Source organism: Mirounga leonina, unplaced genomic scaffold (genome assembly GCF_011800145.1).
Source record: "Mirounga leonina isolate KUSES-001 unplaced genomic scaffold, KU_Mleo_1.0 Mir_168, whole genome shotgun sequence".
Lineage (NCBI taxonomy): Eukaryota > Metazoa > Chordata > Mammalia > Carnivora > Phocidae > Mirounga > Mirounga leonina.
In genome coordinates, this window is record NW_023270426.1 from 53,370,039 (window position 1) to 53,396,071 (window position 26,033).

Sequence of the window (26,033 nt, forward strand, 5' to 3'; positions counted from 1 at the left end):
TAAAATACAGGAAAGAATTGTTATCTGTTTTGTTTCCTTATGCCAAGTTCTAAAGCACTGTCTGATGCACAGAAGTGCACGTGCTTTGGTTGAATGAATGAACTCTACTGGGTATTTGAATTTAGTCACCCTTGATTGGCAGTCATTGTGAAACATTGAATTGTTTATCGTGTCCAGGTATTATGCTGTTTCTTGCCTCCAAGCCTTTCATCATGCAGGGTCTTCTGCATGGAATGCCTTTTCTTATCTCTTTCCTTTTCACCTTTTAAGGTTCATATCAGGTGTAGCTCAGGGAAGCCTTCCCCGAAATGTCAGGCTGGCTTAAGTGAACTCTTGAGAGGAGGTATCACCCTGCCTCTGCACTTTACAAGCTTGTAAAATGATTATTTTTGGGTGTTTTTATCTCACTCGAGAGGTGGGAATGTGTCTTAACTCATTCTGGGGATATCAAAGCCTGGTACATAGGAAGCAGTCAGTGAATGTTTTTAATGCATTAATAGCATGACCAAAGTCACTCAGCTATGAAGCAGTAGAGTTTTGATCTCAAGCTGACTCTTTGAGTATAAAACCGATGGTCTATTTGCTATACCTTGTTTTCTAGGAAAAGGTGGCTGTCCTTAAAATAATAGAAGGATAGTTTTTATACAGGTAGGAGGTAGTTAATGCATTTTATAGTCCAGGGCAATTTGTTCCTTGTCATTTGTGAAGCTGCCAGCGCTGATGAGAACATGAGTTGTGCTTTTTTTTTTCCTAAGACATTGGCTGAAATAGATGAACAGAGGGTTATTATAGTCAGCAGTTTTTAATGTTGATGAGACGGGGCTCTTTTTGGAAGAACACCCTTGAGACTTTTGTTGCCTCAAAGGGGAAATCCATGCTGGAATTCCAAACTGCTCATGAGACATCCGTGCTTTTGCTAGCTGCCAGTCCTGCCAATAGCTTCAAAGTAAACTTTTGGTTGTGTGCCATTGGGGAATCCTGGGCTGTTTTCAAGATATTGTGAAGATTTTTCTCACAATGATATGGAAATTTGTTGTTAAGGTTGAGTTAAAGATAATTAGTTTGTTAACATAATTTCTGATACTTGGCACAAAAATTAGGTAAGGTAATTCTGTATTTAAAACAGTTTAATTGTAGATAATGAACCAGACCTCAAACTACCTTTTATGGTAAACATTCTGAATTTAAACTGTCCCCTGAATATTATCATCATTGTTGTAGTCCGTAAACCAGTCTTTTTTGTAATGCTGGATAGCCTTTAGGACTAACAGAAAAGGAAATAATCTGAGTATAAATTCTGAAAAGGCCTCAGCGGTTTTCGGCTGCAGCAGTGGGGTTGAAAATGATGATTAAGCTTGGGATCAAGTAATCAAAAACGACTATTCCTAAATTTGTGCCTTGTTTCTTTGAACTTTACTAACCCTGTAAAAGTGTCCAAAATGTTGAAATAAGCCAGAAAGTCAATCTGGTCTTTGTGTGAGAGGATGCTGTTGAATAAAGAAAGACCTTGCTCAATTGGAACAGAAGTGGCTGCTAAGAAATAAGATGCAGCCATTGTTGAGGAGACTCATCAAAGTGTTGGCAGTATAAATATTGACATGCTGAGATACGTCAATATTTACCATGGAATTTGGAAGTTGCCAAGTTCCTGTTTAAGAAATGTGACACTAGCATTGAACACAGTATATCAATAAATAAGGAACATGTCCAATGAACAGCTGCTCAGAGAAAGTAGGATAACATCTGTCTAAACTCTGGAGCACTTAAAGTTGAATTTTAAAAATTTATTGACAGTTCTTTGTTAATTTGTAGGTAGATGCTTGTATAACAGTATCCTAATATAGTTCCATTTGTGGGCTTAACTTATGTGTTTTTAAAAAATGACAGCATGGTTGCAATTTATAATTTCGTAAATTACTTGTGCAATGATACTCATCTATAAATTGAATAAAAAACTCTTGCCTTAATCCTGGGTTTAGGAACCAACCTCATCATTTTACGTATTATACTTACAAAAATTGGCTCAACTCAAGACTCAGAAATTACTTTTGGGAACCAAAAGTTTATGCTCTGAGAATTTAGCAATAGAGAAAACAAAATAAGTTTCTGAAGTTTAAATGTGATAAGAAGATTTGTTCTGATTATTTGACAGCTGTATCTCAGAAGAAAATGAGTGGATTAAAGAGCAAGTAAAGTTGGTATGTTTGGTTGAATATCACAGATCACCACTTTTAATTCCCATATGAATATCACTGTAATAGAGCATTTGATGCAAAATAAAGACACATTTGAAGCTTTTTTATCAAGTCATTGGAACCATACAAACAGTCTTACATCTGTTTTGCACACGTCTAGAGGAAGGTTAAACTGAGCATTGTTTGAATGATAGTCCTAAAACAGTCCTAGAAGAGCATAAACCATGAGTATCAGGACTGGTCCTCTCATTGCTTTTCTAATAACAGAGACTGATGGCTTTTATATAGTAATCTAGTTGTTTAACCACATCACACTCTTAAGTTTATATTATGAAGAATGGATGCAAAGTATAGTTGAGGTCATATGTTCGGCCAGGAGCTACATTTATTGCTATAAATATTTTATAAACAAATTTTCAAATATGAAAAACAAATTGCATTAGAGGTTCATAAAAGGCTTTTAATGTATTTTTTTTTAGTATATTAAGGATGGAAGGGAAAGAAACAATTTTAAAATTTAAATTGATTGGAGCCCTCTTTTAGAGCACATTTGCCAATATTTTGAGGTAAGCTGTTGAGTTTTAAGGAGAAACATTAAACTTATTAATTAATGATTTTAAAACTTGGAAAACATTTTTTTTGCATGTAACCAAGACTTGAACCTTTGTTTTGAATAGACATTTTTTTCTAGAATCATTAGGGCCTTCTGGAAAATATTCACCAGTTGTCTTCTTGAACCACCTGTTACCAGTTATTTATCATGTAGTGATAACAAAGTTGCCCAGTACTTTCAAATGTCACGTATTTTAGAACTGATGAGAGTGTAAACATATTAAGCTGAAAATGTGAAACTTCCTGTTTGGTGTTAAATACTATGAATTTAATATAGTGTTTCCCGAAGTTTGGTACTCATGCCAATGACGGAATACACACATTGCTGACTGACAACTGTTTTGCAGGTACCATTTAGAGAATTAAATAATTTGCTGAAGTCCACACAACCAAGAAATGACAGTGAGGATTCATACTGAAGTCTGACTGATTCCAAAGCCTGAAACCAAGTAGCTTAAACAGAAAGGAACTTCTTGGCCTCATACCTAAAACATCTGTGATTAGATCTAGATTCTGGTGTTGCTGGAACCAGATCTGAGCTGCTGCCCACACCTCAGTTTCACTTTCTGCTCTGTTGGTTTTGTTGTCAGCAGCTTCAGGCTCACAGTGTTATGGCATCAAATCCAGTAGAGAAGAATCTATATCCTTAAGTCGTGGAATTAGGCTTCACTGGTCTTACTTGTCCTAACTTGAATCATGTGCTCATCTCTGAGTCAGTCACCAGAGCATTACATACCAGTATTTCAGGTGTCATGCTTATCAGATAAAGACTATTTACCAAAGAGTCAACACTGAACTCGCTATTTCTTAAATAGCCTCCTAAGTTTTGAAGTATTGAATTATATATTTAAGAATAAATTTCTAATAGGTGACTTTGTCTCTTTTTACAAAGGTACTCTGTAACAATATAACCAGCCTGATGGTCAAATAATACTTAGTGAACTATTTTCTTTTTATTCATTTTATTGTAGAAAATTTCAAACATATATAAAGGTAGAACATAATGGATTCCTGTGTACCCATCACCTAGCACAATTACCAGCTCGTGAATCTTTTGCTTTTATCTTGGAACAGCCTCCCACTACAGTCCAAAATATGTTTAGGGATGTGGTTGAAAATGACTTAGAGTCAAAAATTACAGCATGGGAAATAAATAGTAATTATTCATCCAATTTGGAATGTGTTGTTTATAACTTGCTGTCATTCAAACCATGTGAAATTGCCATTTTTTGTAAGTTAAACATTGTTAAATACCAGCAATTTCGCATAGTTCCTAAATTTTTTTGAGTGGCTGAATTAGGTACTGTCACCAGTTAAGGATATGTTATAGGGTTCTTTTTTTCAGGATTAACTCTCATTTGTACCCCAGTCTTACCATTCATCGCCTGTTTGCCATTTGAAATAGGCAGATAAATGGGTACAGTTGTAAGTAAATGGTGGGTTTGTGCGTAGGGGAAAAAGTACAGTGCAAGTCCTGTTTCTTTTCCATACAAATGCTTTTAGTTACATTTCAGTTCTGAGCAGCACATTCTTGAAGTAGAAAAGACTGTATATACACTTAACTGATGGTATTTCATAGGAACACCCTCTCTCTTCTGAAATTAAAATACGAGAGAAGTGTCAAAATTTCACGGCTTAAGAAATCAAAATTACTACATTCTTAATGAAGAAAGACTGTTGTTTAGCTAATGCTGTATTTTCAGGTATTATCTTATCTCTTCAGTTCTGTTAAGTGTCATTCTCACAGGAAATTCTGCAATTAGGACTGAAGTGTTCTTGTAAAGTTCAGAAAGTTTCCAAAATGATAAGTATGCTCTCATCCTTTCTGCCAAGTTTATTTGTAATTAAGAGTGTCCATTTGATGAATAGGAAGTCCTGGAACTCTGGGTCCAATTTTTAGGGCATTTTGGATCTAGGTGTTAGGTTTTATGTGGGAAATTTAGTCAAGCTATTTTACTGTTTTAAAATACTTAGTTCATTGGGTAAAGAAAAAAGAAAAGAGGAGGTGAACTTGAATCACTGAAACTAATGATTACTAATGGTATTTGTAAAAGATAAGTAGAGGAAATGAGTAGTAATATGATATTTGGAATGGCTGCAGGTGGCATTCCACAGTCATAAGGGGTAACTGAGAATGGACTATGACTATGGCAAAGATGCCTTACTTTTTAGACTAATTTTATAGTTCTAATGCTTTATTCCTGAAGCATCAGACTGTTAATCTGACATCTAACTTGAACATGAGCTGTATTTTACGAGTTTTTGAACAAGATTACGCCCACAGTCTTAACTGTATTTTACTCTTACTCTGGGTGACCATCCATCCCAGTTGGCCTGAGGTTGGGAGGCTTCCTGCACCTGGGACTTCGAAAGTTGAAACCAAGAAAATCTCAGGGAAACCTGGACAGCTGGTCACCTTGCTTTCATTTCTAAATTAATAGAATGAAGGTAATATTGACATGATTAGAAAAGTATTTAATGATACTATAAATTCTTTACCCTTAAAGTTTAGATAATTGGAACTGGAAAATATTCTTTCAAGAAACCATTTCTTCTATAGAAAGTTAGCTTGATATTTTTGTTTAATTGCTTTGGAAATTTAAAGGTAAATTGATTTTGATTTTGTGGTCATTTAGGAAAAAAAAAAAGGCTTAATTTACTCTTTATTCAGATAGATAACTCCAACCAGCAAGTTGACTTGCTGTTAATGAAAATGATAGGAAAGGAATAATGAAAATGCTAGGAATCAATTATTAATTTTTTTAAAAAAGTCTTCAGTGTGGGAATTCTGGTAAGATAAACATTAATAACCAATGCTTTTTAAAAACACTGAACAAACAGGAAAATCATCATTTTCTTTGCACTTAGTTTTCTGACTTGTGTGATGTTTTTCTTATTAAAAGTAAAGTAAATAGCCCAGTGGTTGTTGCATAAGACTTTCTTTCCTTTTTATCTAGCCATACGTATGGTACTACCCTTGAATTTTTATATGATAGAACTTTAAAAAAATTTATCACCATACTTTCAATTTAGAATTTACATTTTTTTCTTTTCTTCCCTTTTTAAAAAAATAAGGTTAAACAAAATAATATGATCAGGAATCTAATTACAGACTTAGCGTGTGCTGTGTGCTCATCTTTATTCTGAATTCACTTTAGGTATCAGCCTACTTTTCTGAACAAGGGGGCACTTAAGTTAATTGCTTCATTAGAAACATGCCTTTAGTCCTTTCTGATCTCTAAGTACAACTCCTTGGCATAGCTGCAGAAGTTTGAACACCTGCAGCCCAAGCCGCTTGAAAAGACCCCGTAACTTAGCTATAAAGGAAAATAAAAGAAGCTCAAGTTCAAAATGGTGTTATCAATGATATAGTGTTGTCACTAAGTTGAGCTGACCTAAGAGAGTTGGCTTCTGCACTGCTCCTTATCAGCATCCAAAAGGGCATACAAAATTCTTTGTAAACTAATTTAAAAAGCGTCTTGTTTATTCAGAGGCAACTGTGAATGGTATTTGTTCAGAGTGTAGATCACATCAACTGCATACCAGCCAACAACTTATTTCTCTTCTAAGAAGGAAGCCAAGTATCAAAGGCACAAAGTACTAAAGATAAGCTGCTCAATTCTCAACTGTTCTGAGCTCTCAATAAAGCTACTGATGTACAAATTGGGGTGGGACTCAACTGTTTCCACCTGCAGGCTTGTCTTAGCTCCTGGGCTCTGGCTGGGAGAGGTGCTGATACTAGTGTGACCTTTAGTGCCCTTAGAAAATAAAACACACGCTTTCTTATGGCCCTAATCAATCAGTCCCTCTAAAGAGGATTCCACCCCTTTCTTCAAGTATTCTTGGGGCAGAAAAATTATGGCTGACTATTCCCATTTACAGGGCTGCTGAAAGCAAAGAGATCATTGGTTCACTCTTAAGATTCTTGAAAGACCTGGCAAGTCATCCTTTTTCCTATTTTTGTGGTTGGTTCTTAGATATTTTGTATTCGATATTTAATGAGGGGGTGACTTCAGTAAGTAGAAGAAAGAATTTCATTCAAAAGTCGTTCAAATAATATATTATCAGGAAATTAAAACTCAGTTGATACAGAGAAAACATCTGAGGCTACTGAGGCACAAAATATTTATAGGAGTACCTGAGTGGTCACATTTGGGCTATAAATGTTAAGTGCTTGAACATGACTCACGGCATCCAAAGTTTCAAATCTGAGTTTAGTAAAATAATGGAATCTTTAAAATAATACGGTTTAATTTTAGCTGTAAGTACCTAGAATTGGTCAGAAAACTGGAAAATATTTGAAACACAAATAATTCAAAGATGTTATTAAAACTAATCTGATCCCTAAATGTCTTTTTAACATTACTGAGATGAAAGCCCTTTATGTCATTGTGAAAGTAGAATGAAGCATCTGGAATATTGAATTTTAAACTACTTTGTATCATTAGCAGTTTGTCACTTGTTTCAAATATGGTGAAAAATAGCAGCGAAACCAATTGCTGTTTTAGAGCAATTCTAAGTGCTGAGATTTTCTTTCACAAAGTTGCATTAATTGCTAACAATAGCCGTGCCTCTTGAGGCACATTTAAGAAGAAATAACCTGTGCCAGTGTATCTGGGTGTTTGTATATAAATTCTGGAGAGGCAAAAAGTGGCCTTCATAAGTAGTTTCTATTACCCTTCCCACTCCGAAGTTGTGTGTTTGGGGCCTATTAGAATTAGGTAAGTCTCTAACTATGTGTCTTTTTCAGTGATTGGCATAGAAAAATAGTAATACACATTTTCCAGCAATTTTCAAATTTAAGGATTACAGAGCATGTGGGTAATTAACTGCATGTTAGGTGTTTTGACCAACTCATTTAAAAGAAAATATTCACAAATGGATAACGCATTTCAGAAGTAAGCATACTGAGGCAAGAAAGACCGCTAAATGAAATATTTAAAAATAATTATATTTTTTCAATGGTTATGATGTAGTCAAACCTACAAATTTACATATTTTTAACACATAAACATGCTTAATTGATGTGGCTACAAGTATGGTTATTTTAAAACTTGGTCTTTTACTGGGAAGAATAATAAACAGTCTTCTGAGTACACTTTAGGTAGAAGTTAGAATTATTGTTAATTTACCAATTTGGAGGTATCTTAGACTCTTAATTTTAGATATTTTTTTTTCTTTTATTCTGGAAATCGCCCCGCTTCCTTGCGCTTTTTACTGTAAGATAGAATAGCTCTAGCATTCTATAATTAAGCATCCCTCCCACTCCCAGAAGATAGAGATCTGTAGTAAGTTAGTTTTGTTTTGTGAAGAGCTGACAAAGTGAGTTTTTATTTTCATATTCAGTTGTGTGAAGAGCTGACAAAGTGAGTTTTTCATATTCAGTTGTTTTTATTTTCATATTCAATTGTTAATTGAGAAAAATAATGTGCTTTATTTATGAAAATGTAATAGTTTTAAATTGAGAAAGCAAATTAAAACTGATTTAAAAATTTGCTTTTGTTAAAACTTAGTAATCAGTTGTCAGTGAAGTGCCAATTAATAATTTGCTTTTGGATTTTTATAGCCTATTATATATGCTGGTCATAAAAATTGAAGCAATTTTATACTCTTCTCCCCAAATAAAAAATTGAAGAATTTTCTTTAGCTTTTTCAGGATTATCTAGGAAGAGATTCATGCTTTGTGATTAAAGAAAAATTCTCTGTAGTTTTTCATCTTTGGAAGTTTGTGCTTTGTTCCTGGTTTTGACTTTTTGTAGTGTTTTTTTCTTTGCATGTTTGTAATTTTTAGGGTATTTTTGTTTTGCATGTTAGCTTCTACAGCTTAAGCATCTCTTAATGAAGTGCACGTGGTCAGGGGATATTCCAGTATTAGAAAAAATATAGTTATTTGCTTTGAACCAAATATATGTCGTACCACAGTTTGGTAAGTTTGAGGTCAATCTGGGCAAGATTCTAGAGTAGATTACCAGAAGAATGGTTTTTGAATTCATAGAAAAAGAACCTCTAATCATTAGAAATGGAAGTGGGATCAGTAAGAAAAGTCTTTACTCTTCATATTGTTGGATATAGTAATTTTTTTCAACATTCAACTTGGGCAACTCATTTGCCATTTATGGGCCTCTGTTTTTCTTATCTGTAAAAATTATAAATCAGTGTTGAATAGAACTATGATTTACTGAGTTTTGTAGTTGGCGAACTGTTACATGTTTTTTTTGTTTTACTTATTTCCTTGGTGCTTTGTGTAGCTGAGAGACCAATATACAAAACATCACTATATGATAGTCACGGTTTCTTGCAAAAATATTAATTTTATTTTTTTAAAACAGGTGACCAGAAATGGAGAGAAAAGTAAGCAGAATCTGTCTTGCTTCTGAACCTGATGTAATTCATTTTCTACAAGTGGCTTGGGAGAAAACACTAGGATCTGGTTTTGTTATTACACTTACTGATGGTCAGTCAGCATGGACCGGGACAGGTAATATTCAAAGCAAATTTTTTAAAAGTGAAATTTCGGTAATGTGCTGTTCTTCAGTCCTCAGTGACACTTCAGATTAAGGTGTTTCTTTAGTAGATTCTGGGTAAAATTAACATTGCTGTACTTGTTATTGCGTCTAATTTACATTATAATATTTAATGCCAGTTTCTATAATAGGAGGATAGAGAAATAAGCATCTGCCCCAGCAAATTCTGGTTACTAGTTGAGTCTTAAAACTTGGGGTTGGTCAGGGTTTTTAAATGATCTCTTTTTACAAAACATAAATAGTACTTTATACATGTATTTTTTTTTCAGGACCCCAGGGAAATATTGGGAGGCATAGGGAGGTGGGTTGGCTGGGCCAAGGGATTTGTTAGCTTGGTGGAGTGGGGTGGTGGTGATTTTCTTTTTATTTTAGACACTTATTGTTTGAATTATTTTCTAGTGAACATGTATTACGTTTGTAACAAAAACAAAAAAAGTATTAGAGATTTTGTAAACCAAGGTTCAAACCCACATGTGGGATTTTGGCTATTATTTCATGAAATAAACTTTAAATTTTTTCTGTCTTTGGCAGTGATCCTTTAAAAAGTCTAATGGCCCTGAAATTATTTATGGAAGATGGCAGTTATAAAGTGAAAATATATAGAATTATGTTTTGCTCATATAGTGAAGTTTTTATACTCTTCTAATTTTTGAAAGATTTGAAAAACTATTTCTATAGTTATGCAACAGTCCTTTCTAGAGTTATGTTGTAAATAATTTTTAGGTAAAATAATTTTGGCATGTTAATTTACATACCATTTATATATTCTATTAATTTTGAAATATTTCCCTAAAACTTGTTACTGTAATTATTATATCTTCTAAAATTACACAGTGAAGTTTTGTTTCTTTCTTGGATGTTACAAATTCTGTTACACAGTACAGTCAAACTGAATTTATAATTGCAGGGTTTTTAAAAAAAAACTCTTCTTTTATGACAGGGTAAGGCATGCTGATGTAAGTATTAATAAAATAAAGAAAATTCAGGGATAGTGTTTGCAGTACATATTATGGGATCTATTTAAGCTGTAAACTTCTATGTAAGAGAAACCAGTTGTTGCTTGGTTGTTGCCATGTAGGAGTGGGAGGAAAATTTTCAGGTTAGCTCTATTTATGCTGGTGTACCCAAGTGGCAATAGCTCTGTTTTGGAAAGGGGGGGCATAGGCCTGAAGATAATGGCAGGAGGTTAATGCCATTTGTCTGGACAGAAGAGCAGTTCCAACCATACAGCCCAGGAGGCAGGTCCTAGGTGAAGTGGTTGCTTGTATGTAAGGAATACTGTATTTGTAACTTAGATGTTCCCAACTGACAAATGGCTTATTGTGAATAATTAGTTCTGATTAGACAGATGACCTTGAGATGCTTTAAGAGCCTTAATTATCAAAAGAAAATACTAAATTCTAATTTAGTTAGTAAACCTCATTCACTAAAGCAAAGAACAATATTATGTTGTTTGAATTTTTTTTTTTTTAATCATTAAGGATTGGGAATAAAAGAATACACTGATGAACTCTTAAATCTTGATTTAACCAGAAATTTAAGCTGAATTTACATTTATGGAACAATTTGTGTATGTCATAAAAAATGTGCTGGCAGTTGTTCTTAATATTATTATTATCAATATTGTTTCACTAGATTCATTAGGAGCAAGGAATGCATCTGATTTTTCTGTCACTCATTCTTTATAAGTATCTAGACCAGTGCCTGGGATCTACATGCTCAATAGATATTCTTTGGAAGGATGCCTCAGATGTATAAAACTTCCTAGGAAAAAAGAAAGTGAACCATTTATTTTAGAATTAACATTTTTTAATGAAAACTCCAGTTTCATATTTATTTATTGTTGGCATTGATCAGAAATACAGTATGCTTTTGCCATTTTTTTTTAGCTAATGAATAGTAGTGTGAGAAAAATGTGTTAGAAAACTTCCATATCCTTTGTGTTGTTAACATTTTGGCTTGCTTACTAACCAGGCTTTCAAACAGAAAATTTTGTAGTGCACCATATATGGTTGTTTTATTTTCAAAGACACTAAAGTTTTGAATCTCATAAATGTTTTATATATCTTTCATTATTCATTTCTGTTTTCTTGTATAAATTTCAGGGACAAAATATCAAACCAAATAATATAATTGTTTCCATGGTTAGTTGAGGTTTATTATGTGAATATGATTTGGTTTGGCACTTTATAGAGACAATAACATGATTAAGAACATTGAAACAATTACATAATTGAAACTTGAAGATGGATTTCCTTCCTATACCTCATCCTGTTTTTTTTGTACAACTTTTTGATTGCTGCAACCTTCAATTTGGATAATTTTTTTTCTCTTTTCATTTGAGTGAAATTAAAAGGATGTGGGGTTCCTTTTAATCTCCCACACACTAAATTCACTGATTTCTTTTCCAATAGTAATGTTTTATCTAATGAATGTTTTGAGGTCTCATTATCATGTGGTCTATCATCACTTCAACATTATAGAGGACTGTATCGCAAAGTTAAGTCACAAAGTAGGTTAATGATTGATGACTATTATGTGACCTTTATAACTCCATCAGTCAGCAGTAAGAAACTTAAATCACCCATCTCTGGAGTAGTTCACTGAGAAGTAGACTTTATTAATACATTTATTATCGAGTAATTATATTCATTTATATTTGTTCTAAACATTGATATTTGGTGACCTATATGGAGATTATGTGACAGAGCTCAGGGGAAAAAGGATTTTTAATAAATGCAGTAAAGTAGGTCCATGATGTGATACCAACAAGCTCTCTAATGTGATAATAAGGCTGTCTTCAAAGCACCAGCACAAACTTAGGCTATGCACAGTCTTCGGTTCATTATACATAAGGATCCAAAAGAAAAAAATCTTCCTTTCCTTACTTACATCTTCATCTACCCACAAATATTGTTAAAATGCTGCTTTCTTGGATCCTATGTGTCTGAGAACAATTCCTTGGTTTTTGGTCATGTTGGCCTGCTCACTTTTTATGCTATTATTATGTGGTTCAGCTGTATCCTTGCTGATTTTTATTATTTCCATGGCTTTTATTTCTGGTCACCAAAGTTTTTGGAAGAGTGAATGCTTACAGCTGTGCTTCTTCCAGATGTTCTTAGCACAAAATTCAAAACTGGTGACCACACTGTTTTTCTAGGCCTGAAGTTCTAAATAGGCAGTCAAAATTTTACATTTACTATTAATGGAAATATTCAATTAAACTTTTTCTTAATTTTTTCTCACAGTTTTTAAAGGGGAAGTATAAATAGAAAATTTTCTTTCATATTTTTTTCTCTCAAAAATGAAATATTCCATAATAATAGAACAGCGTTCACAGGTGGTGTAACGTAAGAGAATATCTAAGATGTCAGCACTTGAATTAGGGTACATGAGGCTGGAATTCTGTCTGTTTGTTAAACTTTTGTATCCTTGGTGCCCAGAATAGTACCTGGCACATAGTAGGTGCTGAGTAAGCATTGTTTTAAATAAGTGAATCAAACCAATAAATGCTATGAAATATTTTCAGATACATATCTTTTCATTTTAATGAAACTTAGAATGCTTTTCACTGGATGTTTTATCAGTAGGCATGCTTTATTTCTTGTGTTGTTTTTTTTTTTAAAGATTTTATTTATTTATTTGAGAGAGAGATAGGGAGAGAGAGCATGAGCAGCGGGGAGAGAGAGCATGAGCAGCGGGGAGAGGGAGAAGCAGGCTCCCCACTGAGCAGGGAGGCCTGATTCAGGGCTTGATCCCAGGACCCCAGGATCATGACCTGAGCCAAAGGCAGACGCTTAACTGACTGAGCCAACCCAGGCGTCCTCTTTTGTATTTTCTGTAGTTGCATTAAAGGTGGTTTCTACAGATTTATTTCCTATTTCTCTATGAAATATTTTCTCTTCTTACGTATTTATAACTCTTCAGAATTACCCAACACAAAATATGAAATTGTTCCTTAACTAGGAAGCATTAATCTTCTTATTTTTGTTTTTGTTTCTTTTTTTTTTTCCAGAAGAGCTAGTAAGGTAACTGAAAGGTCAATAGATTTGATAAATAGATTTGATGGTGGTGATCATCTTAAATATGCATCTGCTTCAGAGAGAGACAAAATATATGAAAGGATTTTAGAAGCTGTAAAATCACATAAAAAATATAAAAGTTTTCATTCTTACCTCTTTTTGACATCTGTGTTGAGATTCATATTTCGCTATCAGAAATGACCAAAAATGGATAATGAAAAATATATGGATATGCTTCAAAATTCTCTTACTCTTTGCCTGTCATGGGGCTTCCAGACATACTTGATAGGACACAGACCAAAGGTATGAAAATCTGTGTTATATTTTAGGGATTCTTTAGTCAAGCTTTTATTGATTTCTGTAGTATGTCCTAGTAGTGTGTTTTTTTAATTCCGTGGAAGGAAATAGTTTTTCCAGTGTCCCATATCTGCCTCACCACAAAACCAAACAACCAAGAGACCATAAGTATGAATCTGTTTGACCACTTAATCTACTCCATGGCCATAGACCATTACTTGATCTGAGCATCAGTTTTATCATTTGAAACATCTTTCAATGTTATAAGGAATAAAATCGATAGATGTAAAAGTATATATATAAAAGTATAGAACCACATGAGTCTTTCATCATTGTACTAGTGGGAACTGACACAGGAAATCACCCAACCACATGCACACATTCCAAACAAATGTTAGATTAAATCTTATAATTTTAAAAGCAAACAGATAACAGTGCAGCTTTTGGATGTAAGAAAGGGAACCCTCCAGGTGCCATCTATGAAGAAGTGTCTGAAAACCAAAGTGGTTAATAGGAACTAAAGCTTAACTGTAGGTTCATGGAATATCTGAATTAGATACATGTCTTAATGACTGTGGGTGTAGTACCTAAGTGGGGTGGAATGTTGAGACGGCAGGCCTCTTAAGGAACTGGAACTGAGCTCTCAATGTAAAGAAAGGAAACTGAAAGGTATCTTGTTAATGAAATCATCTTAAAAAAGCAAAACAGAACAAAAACAAAAGACTACTCTCTGGTTTGAAGATGCAGTGTAGAATCAAACTAGTCACTAAGAGCTGTGAGTGGATAAAAGTCCAAACAAAAATCAGAACCCTGAGTCTCTGTTATGTAGGGATGTGGGACGGGGGATTTAAGATTGAACTCTTTGCTTCAAGAGTAAAAACCAAGTTAAGAAATTAACCTTCAAAACTGGTCCAGAGCTGTTGAAACCTGTAGAGACTCCAAGAAAGGTAAACTAGCAATCTGGATTCAAGGCCAGCGCTGTTGCCCAGAGCAGATGATACTCTGGCTAGAGGAGAGCCTTGTTCAAACATTGCAAAGCATGAAAGGGAAAAAAAACAGAATGAGAATGTGTCAGCAGTAGAAATGGAATTAATAAGGAACCATGCATAAAGACTGACCTGAAAGAGATCTTAAATATGTTTAAAGCCTTCAAATATTTAAAGGAAGGGTGTGGCAAGAACAGGATATTATGAAAAAGAAAGAGAATATCAGTCTAGAATTGAGAATATAATTGTTGAAGTAAAAATCTCTGTAGATGAGTAAAGCATCAGCTTTCAGTATACCTAGATGGGAGAACTAGAAGCCGGATCTGTGATATAATGTGTGTCAAACAGGTGACACTCAATAAATATTAATTCCCTTCTCTTTCATTCCTCATCACCTACCTTCATCCACCTTCTTTATTTTTTGGCATATAATGAGATGAGAAGAATGAACTCCATTTTTACTTTAATTCGACTCAGCCCATGTGAGTGAGAAATAGACTATTGACTATTTAATCTCTTTAATAATTGAGGCAAGGAAGAAAGATGTTATAAAATACTGAACTTATTAATCATTATTAAGAAATAATTTATCGGCTTTGACCTAGGAGCAGGTATATAAGATGGTAGTTTTTCTAGTAATTTACAATGCATGTATTTCATCTGAGGACAGAGGAAAAAAAATGCAAGGAATCTAATGTTTTTCAGATGAGATTTGAGACTAAATGTGTTTCTCGAAAATTGCTAGTTCAATGGTATAATTTGACTTAAAAATGTGTGGTATGGGGATTGGTTTTATCTTTTGTTTAAATATCTGTTACATAAGTGATAAATTAGTAGCAATAGGTAATAAATATGTACTCATGTTTAGAAATTTATTTTTCATGTCAAAACTTTTTATTAATGTTTCCCATAGTTTCTGAGTCCGAGATTTCCCAAGAAGCCGATGACATGGCATTGGAAAAAGAGAAATATGTTGATGAACTGAGAAAAGCACTGGTATTAGGAGGAGGACCAGCTGATGCATACAAATTTGATTTTTCTAGAGAGTCTTGTCATTTCTCCTTTGAGAAAAACCTGAAAGATGTTTCAGTAAGTAAAACTTTCCATAATATTATAAGTGGTAAAATGTCAGAGCCCTTATTGAGGAATTATCTAAGTAACTAGCTTATTATTCCCAGAATACCTGGGAAATAGAAGTGTGAAATGTACTTGGTTTTCAAGTTGGAAGAATGCTTCTTCATTCAACGTTATTCATTAAGTGCTTCATACTTATCAATTGCCAAAAATAATTAATTAGAAAATGTATTGAGTTTTAATGCTTTAAAAATAAGTATTATAGAGACAATTACATGAATGAGCAGTTCTACCAAGTGGGGTCAGAAACTTTAGACTGTTGAGACAGGGTTTATTGTAATAAGTTTTGGGAAATACTGATTTTAAGAAAGAAGATAATTTATTTACCATTGAATATTTAATAATTACAACTTATTCTCTACTTTATTAGAGTGTATAGAAATTACAAAATGAGATAACTAAGTGTAGTAAGACATATCATTAGGCATTAAAGTATTTTATTTATATGTCAAACTTAGAAATACTAAAATAGAAATAACATTCAACCCAGGCTTTTGAAGGCTTGCATGCTTTATAGACAAGGATATCTGCTACTTGTCCTGTTTAGTTCCTGTACCAGTTCAGATCAAGGTGGGCAGCTTTGATATGTATCAAAAATATTTATCAAAATTTACTGCTTGTATATTTTGCTCAAGTTTATGGGATAATTAGAGGTTGAATTATTTGCTTTTGCCAGTGGTTTATATTCTGATACGAGGTCTTTAGTAGAAGAAAGGGAGGGAAATCTTTAGCACATTAAGGTTAGAGACAGTATTGACAATTTGTGTTGGAACTAAATTGAGTTTAAAAAAATTCCTTGAAAATGACTAATTCAGAATGATTAAAGGGATTTCACCAATTACAGAAACATGTAAAGTAACAGATGGGATCATTATTTTGAAATGTATGTTAACCTATAGAGAATAATACAGTTGAATGTATGCCAATTTATGTAAGTTTCAATATGCTGAGGTCCTTAAAATGATAGTTTAGAATGGGTTAAGAAAGGTTTGAACTGGCTGCTGAAATTTGGTTATTTATCACAAAGTCTTCTTTCCTATGGCCGAAGCCCAATCAGATGATGTTACGTACTCCTAAGACTGCTGAGTGTTTCTTTTAATATTTTGAAGCAGATCATTTTCAGATTGGGAGTTCTGCCATTTCCCATTCAATGAGCATTTGTATGTAGTGACTAACATTAGGTGGTTTGCTGCATCGGGGTTGGATGGAATACTTACCATGCTTGGCAGTACATCTGATTTTGCTGCTTTTGTGAAGAAAGAACTTCAAGTATTCATAACCTACGTCTTTTACAGTTGGCTTGGCATGAATCAGCATTAAAAACTGTGACAATTATCCTAAAAGATACTTGCTTACCACCCTGAACGTAATCAACTTTGAGTCAGAACCATGAACCACTCACTACCTATTAACAGGTTTTCTCAAGAAGTGGAAATAGAATAAGAGATTCCCAGTAATGCAGAAGTGCATTGGTTCCTTGAAGGATATGTCTTAAAGCACTACACTGCAGTTTAGATAGCTGCCTCCTTATTTATTGTCTATTAAATTTGCTTATGAGAGAAAGAAATGCTACTCTCGGGACAGCTGGACAAGTTTATTTGTGACTTGACTTACTTGAGGGATATTTTTGGATATTTGAATGAAATAAAAGTTCTACTTTGCGGTGCTGTAGTCTGCCTTATGGATGCAGATGAAAATCACAAGTTCATTTAGCCAAACTGCCATGGGGATCTTCCAGTGCTTCAGGATGTGCTTCTGCAAATTGAATTTGAGTGACAGTATCTTGTAAATTCGTCTGCTGGCAAAAATATGCAGACAATTAGAAACATGGCAGAATACTTTTTAAGGCTTATAGTGCTTTGGGTGACCTAAAAATTTAAAAGGAATTTGTAATCCTTTCCTTGATGACACAGACATCTGATTGTTGCAAAAATGACCTCTTATACTTAGAAAAAAAGAAAAGAATGAACGTAGATTCAATTCAGAAAGTTGTAGTGAATTCTGTTGTTTGTTGACATAAGGTTACTCTCCCATGGCAAAGAATATTCTGTGAGTCCTAAGTACATTTACTACCAGATTCATACTCTCAGAATCATGGTTTTCAGGCATTTGTTGCCATCAGTTCAAGAAGTTTTATGTTTTTAATTCTGCGTTGGAGATCACTGAGTAATTTGAACACTTCGAGTATTCAAGTCATATAAGACTTACTTGGAATTTATATAAAATGTTCTTTTTTAAAAAAAAAATTTTTTTTAGAGGCATCTGGCTGGCTGAGCATGTGAGTCTTGATCTCGGGTTGTGAGTTCAAGCCCCACCTTGGGCATAGAGCTTACTTAAAAAAAAAAAAAAAAAAACTTTTTAAAAGGAAGTAACTCCTCATTTTTGTACTTAAAAAGACCTGAGTTTTTGGGAATATCATCTTGTGTTTTATTAGAGTGAAAGAATTTTCAATCCAAAGCAATGAAATATTTAAAATGTATAATGTATATGTTGCACATTTTTTGGAGGGAGCATGTGCATAATTTTCATGAGATTGCTTTTGAGATCATAACACCCAAAATTTCATTTACGCTCTATAATTAGTTTTTCTTTATAGATAACCTAGGTTTTTTAAATTTTAGCTTAATTCCCATTGGAATAAGTGTTGAATGATCAGCAAGACATTAACTCTTTTTCTCCATGTGGGACAAACCTCTGGGACCCTTCCTGCCCCATCACCAGTGTTCTTCAGTTGGCAGTAGATTATTCTAGATGAAAACATACTCTCGTGCAAGCATTTAGAACTCATTATAATGTCTCTACTGTAAGTAGTAGCCCCATTCAAGAGATTATTCATATACTTTGTGTCATGGCTTTTTCTCTGCCATTCACAGTTCATACTGATTTTGCAGTATATTCTTCATCATGCAAACAATACATCTTAATAATGTTTTCCTTTTTTGCTTTTATAAGTTGATCTGTTTCTTCAGAAAAAATTATGAGTTACAAAAAAAAGAACACGTAATAATTTTTGATAAGAATAACCTTGCGCTCATAATTTGCTTGCTCATACCTCTGTTTTCTCATCTCTCAAGTTTTAAAGTGATTTCTTGGGTTCATTCCAGGTCATCTAACATACTAGTCTTGTATTTCTAAAAATAACCCTAATGAAGGAAAGCCATGAATTTTGAAGAACAAATAAACATGATACACACACACACCCACACACACCCACACACACGAGAATTGGCTACAGGTTTCTGTTAGAATTAAAGTCTATTTTCATTTCCTTTTCCTTTGTCTCCCTTGCCCCCACCATGATAAACTGGGATACAGTTTAGGCTGAATATTTGACAACTTAAGTACCGTGGAGGCATATTTTTCTCTGATTTAAAAATCCAAATAAGCAGTCCTGGGTTAATATGATGGCTTTATGATGTTGGAGGTCCAGGCTTCTCTAATCATGTTGCTTTGCCATTTTTAACAGGCAGTTTTTATCTCTTGGTCCAAGAAGGCTGCTCTAGCTTCAGGGTATGTTCACCTTTTAGGCAACAGGACTGAGTTAAGCAGAGAATAAAGAGCCTGTCCATTTTCTTTAAGGCCATCACCTAACGTTGCATACATTGCTTTTGCTTACATCCCATTGTCTAGAACTAAGTCACAAAGCTTCACCTAGCTGCAGGGGAATCTTTAGCTGTGTCCTATGCCCAGAAATTTCCATTACTGTGTAAAAAGGGGAAGGAGGGGTACGGAAGGACAACTAGCAATCTCTGCATGTTAACGTTTAAGAGAGATTGAAATGTCATTTAGAAGGGTTTACTTTTATTGTTACGGGGGTATTTCTGTAGTATTTTCCTTACAAATAATTGTTTAGGTTGTATTTTAGTTACAAAAATGTTGCAAATATAGTGAGGAACAGGCTAGTTTGTATCTTGCTATATATTGTAACTTTTTTTTTTTTAAAGATTTTATTTATTTATCTGACAGAGAGATACACAGTGAGAGAGGGAATACAAGCAGGGGGAGTGGGAGAGGGAGAAGCAGGCTTCCCGCGGAGCAGGGAGCCCGATGCGGGGCTCGATCCCAGGACCCTGGGATCACGACCCGAGCCAAAGGCAGCCGCTTAAAGGCAGCGCCACCCAGGCGCCCCTATATTGTAACTTTTTAAGTAAAAAAAAAATGCATTCCAAGTTCAAACAACTTCCCTACAGTAATTGAATTTTCATTCTCAGATGTATAAAAATGAGGTAAAATAACTTAGCCAAAAGCAGCCAAAGTTGTTTGTAAAAACACTAGTCCAGAATCCTTTATTACTACCATCTGTCCCTGTGGTTTGGGGACTTTGAATTCACATGGGTATTTCCAGATGAAATATCAGAATTTGAGCATTTATTATGATACTCTGCTAAAGACTTTGTCAAAAATAGTAATGGCTTTCAGGTTTGTGGAAGTATGGGTTGCAAATGTGTTGTTTGAATGCCTGAAAAAAAAAAAATAGTATTCTTTATGTCTGTGATAGAAATACTTGTATACATCTGCCATTTTTATATTAAACACTTTATAATTTCCTGACCTCTTTGGAATGTGGGAACTAAATGAGTAATGTAAGTGGTACAGAAATCCTGCTCAAAGTATATGCTCTCTAGTTAAGCCATAGGAAAGACATTAGAATTTTTACTTTAAGAAAATTATTAATTTTTAGCTATACTATTTAATCTTTGAGAACTTTTGCTTTTTCTTGCTTCATATTGCTCAACTTTGATTTAAAATGTTTTCTTCTTTTTTTTTTTTAAAGATTTTATTTATTTATTTGAGAGAGAGAGAATGAGAGAGAGCACATGAGAGGGGGGAGGGTCAGAGGGAGAAGCAGACTCCCTGCCAAGCAGGGAGCCCGATGCGGGACTCGATCCCGGGACTCCAGGATCATGACCTGAGCCGAAGGCAGTCGCTTAACCAACTGAGCCACCCAGGCACCCAAAAATGTTTTCTTCTTTTAAAAGAACATCTCAAAGTGATTATATTTTAGTTTTTTAGCTACTCCAGGATGGTGCAGGAAAGAAATAGCTTAAAGACAGAAGTAGAAAATAACATGTAAAAACCATGCTCTAGAAGGACTTTTGAGTGTTAATAATATTAGTATTTGCTTCTTACCTTTCAGTTAATCTCCTTTGACATGTACTTTCACTTCACCCTGTGGACTTGGCATTGTCACTATTTATATGTGAGGAAACAGATGCTGAAGGCCTAAGCAAGTTCTTAAGGAAAGCAGAGGTATTAAGTTAGGATAGAATCTAGGCCTCTTTTTAAAAATCCAAAACAATTTTTTTTTTAATTTGTTGAGGTGTTATGTGTAATGTACATATGATAAAATGTACCCTGCGTTAAATACACAGTTTTCATCACTCCAGACAGTTCCTTCATGCCTCTTTTCAGTCAGTCCCCGATTACCCCTTTTGCCCCCCCCAACCCTGCCCATCCTCTCTAGGCCCCAGGCAACCACTGAACTGTTGTTCTCTGTCACTATAGATTAGCTTTGCCTGTTTTAGAATTTCATATAAATGGAACTATACAGTATGTACTCTCGCATGTAACTTTACATAGTATAAAATTTTTGAGCTTCATCATAATGTGTTGTGTATCAGCAATTCATTTCTTTTGACTGGTGAGTAGTATTCCATTGTGCAGATATACCACATTCACTTCTTGATGGATATGTGGGTGGTTGCCAGTTGTGGGCTCCTATGAGTAAAGCAGCTATTATTTATCTCTGTGCCAACCCCAAACTGTTTTTGAATACTTAGATTTATAATAAATACTGAAATCAAGTAGTATAAGTCCTTCAACTTTGTTCTTTTTCAGAGTCGTTTTGGATTTTTTGTATACTTCAAATTTTCTTGTGAGATTTAGAATCAATTTGCAAATTTCTACCATTAAGTTTTTTGAGATCTTGTTTGGGAATGCTTTGAATCTACAGACTTGACATCTTAATATTGAGTCTTCTGTCTTGTAAACAAGATCTCTCTCTCCATTTATTTAGGTTAGTGGTCTCAACTGGGGGAGATTTTGCTCTATCAGGGACATTTGGCAAGGAGACATTTTTGATTGTCACAGTTAGCGGCTGCTATTAGCATCCTTAGAGATGCTGCTAAACATCCTACAGTGCACAGGAGCAGGCTTTTTACAACAAAGAAGTATCTGGCCCAGAACATCATTAGTGCCACAGTTGAGAAATACTGATTTAATATTCTTTAATCACTCAGCAGCTGTTTGGAGTTTTCAAAGTGTAGGTTTTGTAAATATTTTACCAGTTTATCATTCTGAAATAGAAGCTTAGGTCATTGATTTGAGACGTTTCTTTTTACTAATATAGTCATTTTAGGTTCTAACTTTTCTTTTAAGTGCTGCTTTAACTGCATTTCAAAAATTTTGGTATGTCATTTTTTTTTAATTTAGTTTAATAAAGTACTTTCTAATTTCCCTTTTGATTTCATTTTTCACTTATGAATTATTTGGAAGCTTGTAATTTAGTTCTAATTTTTTTTAATATTCCAGATATTTTTCTGTTACTGGTTTTTAATTTAGGTCCATTGTTGTTAGAAAATATTATATGACTTGAAACCTTTTAAGTTTATTTGGGTTCATAGTAAGGCCCTGAATATGATTTCTCCTGTTCATTGGTCTGAGTGTACTTGAAAGAAAGATTCTTCTGTTGTTAGGTGGATTGTTTTTTAAATGTCAGATCAAGTCGGTTAATCTTGTTTAAGTTTTCTGTATTCTAGCTTCTTTTCTTTTAGATTTTATTTATTTATTTATTTATTCATTCATTCATTCATTCATTCATTTATTCATTTATTTATTTATTTATTTATTTATTTATTTATTTATTTATTTATTTATTTATTTATTTATTTTAGAAAGAGAGTTCAGGAGAATGTGGGGAGGATCAGAGGGGGAGAGAGAAGGAAGGGGAAAGAATCTCAAGCAGGCTTCGCACTGAGCATGGAGCCAGACTTGGGGCTAGATCTCACAACCCTGAGATCATGACCTAAGCCAAAACCAAGAGTTGGATGCTTAACCAGCTAAGCCTACCAGGCACCCGGACTTACTTTCTGTTTACCTGTTCTACCAATGACTGAGAATGTGTTCAAATCTACAACTGTTAATTATGGATTTGTTTACTTCTCCTTGAAGTACTATCAAGTCTCCCTTTATGTATTTTTAATTTTTGTTATAAGATGCAAAGCATTAAGGTTTGTCATGTCCTCTTGGTGATTTGACCCCTTATCTCTTGAAGTGACCTTCAAACTCTTAATATTTTTTGATCTAAAATCTACTTTATATATTAGTAATCCCACTTTTTTTTTTCTAATTTTTTGATAGGAGTTAGCATGGTCTTTTTCCGTCCTTTTGCTTTTGACTATTTTTGTCTTTATTTAAATTGGGTTTCTTTTAAGAGACATACAGTTGGATTTTGCTTTTTAAAATTCAGCTTGTCCAATCTCTGTCTTTGATTGGCTTATTTAACTCATTTTTATGCTATTTTAGTGCATGCTGTAGGGTTTATAGCATACATCTTTACCTTATCACAGTCTACCTTGAAGTGATTCTACTTCACGGATAGTTTAAGAATCTTCAAACAACAACAAAAAGAATCTTACAACAAAATACCTTCATTTCACCTCTCCTAGGTGTTATACTACTGTGGTCATTCTTTTTACTTACACAAGTTATAAACTACATAACATTTTGTTATTATTTTTATTTTTAGCTTTTAACCTTTAAAGTTTAACTTCTAAAAATCATTTTGAAATAATTTTAGACTCAACAAAAAGTTTCAAAAATAATACGTAGAGTTTCAGTGTACCCTTTACCATGCTTTCCCAATGATATAAATCATAACCATAGTACATTAGTAAAAGCAAGAAATTGACATTGGTATAACACTATTGACTAAACTACAGACCTTATACAGATTTTACCAGTTCTTACGAGCATTCTGTTTTGTTGTTGTTGTTGTGTTTTGTTTTGTTTTGCTTTTGTGTGTTTATGGTTATATGAATTTTATTATATAAATGGATTCATGTAATCACCACCACAATCATAGTACAGAACTGTTCTATTACCACAAAGAAACCCCTTCATTCTCTCATGCTGTACCTTTTATAGTCATACCCTCTTTCCAGTGTAACTACCAGGAGCTGCTTATCATTGTGGTTTTGTCATTTCAAGAATATTGTATTGGGGCGCCTGGGAGGCTCAGATGGTTAAGCGTCTGTCTTCAGTTCAGGTCATGATCTCAGGGTCCTGGGATCGAGTCCCGCGTCGGGCTCCCTGCTCCTTGGGAGCCTGCTTCTCCCTCTGCCTCTCTCTCTCTCTCTCTCTGTCTGTCATGAATAAATAAATTAAAAAAATAAATAAATAAAAAGAATATTGTATTAATGGAATCATACAGTATGTAACTTTTAGAGATTGGCTTCCTTTTCTGTGGAGCATAATGCCCTTGAGATGGATCCGAGTTTGCATGTATCACTAATTTGTTTTTATTTATTGCTTAGTAGTCTGTTGTATGGATGAGGGTTTGTTTATCCATTTACAGACTGAAGAACATTTGGGTTGTTTCCACTTTTTGGCTGTTACAAAGCTGCTTTGAACATATATGTAGAGCCTTCTGTGTGAGCGTAAGTTTTCATTTCTCTAGTGCAAAGGTTGGCCTGTAGATTGGCCATGTATTTTGGTAAATACATAAGCATTCCCATTTGTTTATGTATTGTCTGTGGCTGCTTTTTGTGTTACAATGGGAGAGCTGAATAGTTGCAATAGAGACCTTATGGTGCATAATGGCTAAAATATTTACTTTTGGTCCTTTTAGAAAGAGTTTGCTGACCTCTGCTGTAGGATAAATATTTAGGATTGTGAATGCAGGGTTGTATGGTAGTATATGATTAATTTTATTTAGAAACTGCTAAACTGGGACACCTGGGTGTCCGACGCTCAGTTGGTTAAACATCTGCCTTCGGCTCAGGTCATGATCCGAGTCCCGCATCAGTGGGGAGCCTGCTTCCCCTCTGCCTGCCGCTCCCCTTCCTTGTGCTTGCGTGTGCTCTCTCTCTGACAAATACATAAATGAAATCTTAAAAAAAAAAACTGCTAAACTTTTCCAAAATGGTTATACCATTTTACATTTCTACCTGAAACATAATGATGAAGTGCCACATTCTCACCAGCTCTTGGTATTGTCAGTATTTTTTATGTTAGCCATTCTTGTAGGTATGCTAGACCTTATTGTGTCTTTAATTTGTATTTCCCTCATGGATAAAGATGTTGAATATCTTTTCATGTCCTTATTTGCCATCTGTATATCCTGCTTGGTTAAGTGTCTATTCAAATCTTTCACTCTTTTTCCTTTTTTTTTTTTTTAAGATTTTATTTATTTGTCAGAGAGAGAGAGCACAAGCAGGGGGAGCGGCAGGCAGAGGGAGAAGCAGGCTCCCCAGTGAGCTAGGAGCCTGATGTGGGACTAGATTCCGGGACCCTGGGATCATGACCTGAGCTGAAGGCAGTCGCTTAACCCACTGAGCCATCCAGGCGTCTCGTTTCACACATTTTTTTAGTTGGATTGTTTTTCTTTGTCAGATACGTGACTTGTAAATATCTTCTTAACAGTCTGTTGCCAATCTGTTCATTTTATTCATAGGGTCTTTTGTATAGCAAAAAATTTTATTTTTGGTGAAGTCCAATTTGTGGACTTTTCCTCTTTTATGGATTAGGCTTTTGGTGTCATGTCTACGAATTCTTCACCTAACTCTGGAGTGCCCTCTGATTAGTGTAGGGTGAGAATGGATGATAAGTTTCTACTCACAATTTCCATGGCCACAGTATCAAGTTGGAAGAGGAGGGGACTTTACCTTGTTAGTTCAGGGTGAAGATGGTGGACTAGACTTCACCTACAATTTCCTTTCTATAGTACTAGATGAGGATAAAGATGTGGATAAGCATAGCTTGTTTTGGGTTCTTTGCCTGGACCAGAAGGGGCAGGGAAGGGTTCTAGGCAAAAGGCTTTTGTCCTTCATGGCTACCCTTTCTTGCTTCCATTGGCCAGATAGAGGTGGCTTTTCTTTTTGTTTGTGTATTTGCATTCAATGGTGTTTTCTTGTTGCAGGCTTATCTGATATCCAGACTGGATATATAGAAGGCAACAAAACGAAACCAGTCGGGGAACTCTCTGACAAGTCTTTCCTCACATTCCAAGGTCCCCACTAAATCTTTCTTTTTTCTACCATAGAG

General features: G+C 34.4%; 1 protein-coding gene across 3 annotated transcripts in view; it reads left to right on the plus strand.

Annotated features, from left to right (window-relative positions):
• Window positions 1-26,033, plus strand: part of XRCC4 (X-ray repair cross complementing 4) — a 776,985-nt gene that overhangs the window by 558,606 nt on the left and 192,346 nt on the right. For all 3 annotated transcript variants that reach the window (XM_035014787.1, XM_035014788.1, XM_035014789.1), the window contains 2 exons: window positions 9,137-9,285; window positions 15,550-15,725. In XM_035014787.1, the coding sequence (XP_034870678.1) occupies window positions 9,147-9,285; window positions 15,550-15,725 (315 nt within the window). In that variant the 5' untranslated portion in view covers window positions 9,137-9,146. The remainder of the gene's footprint in view (window positions 1-9,136; window positions 9,286-15,549; window positions 15,726-26,033) is intronic.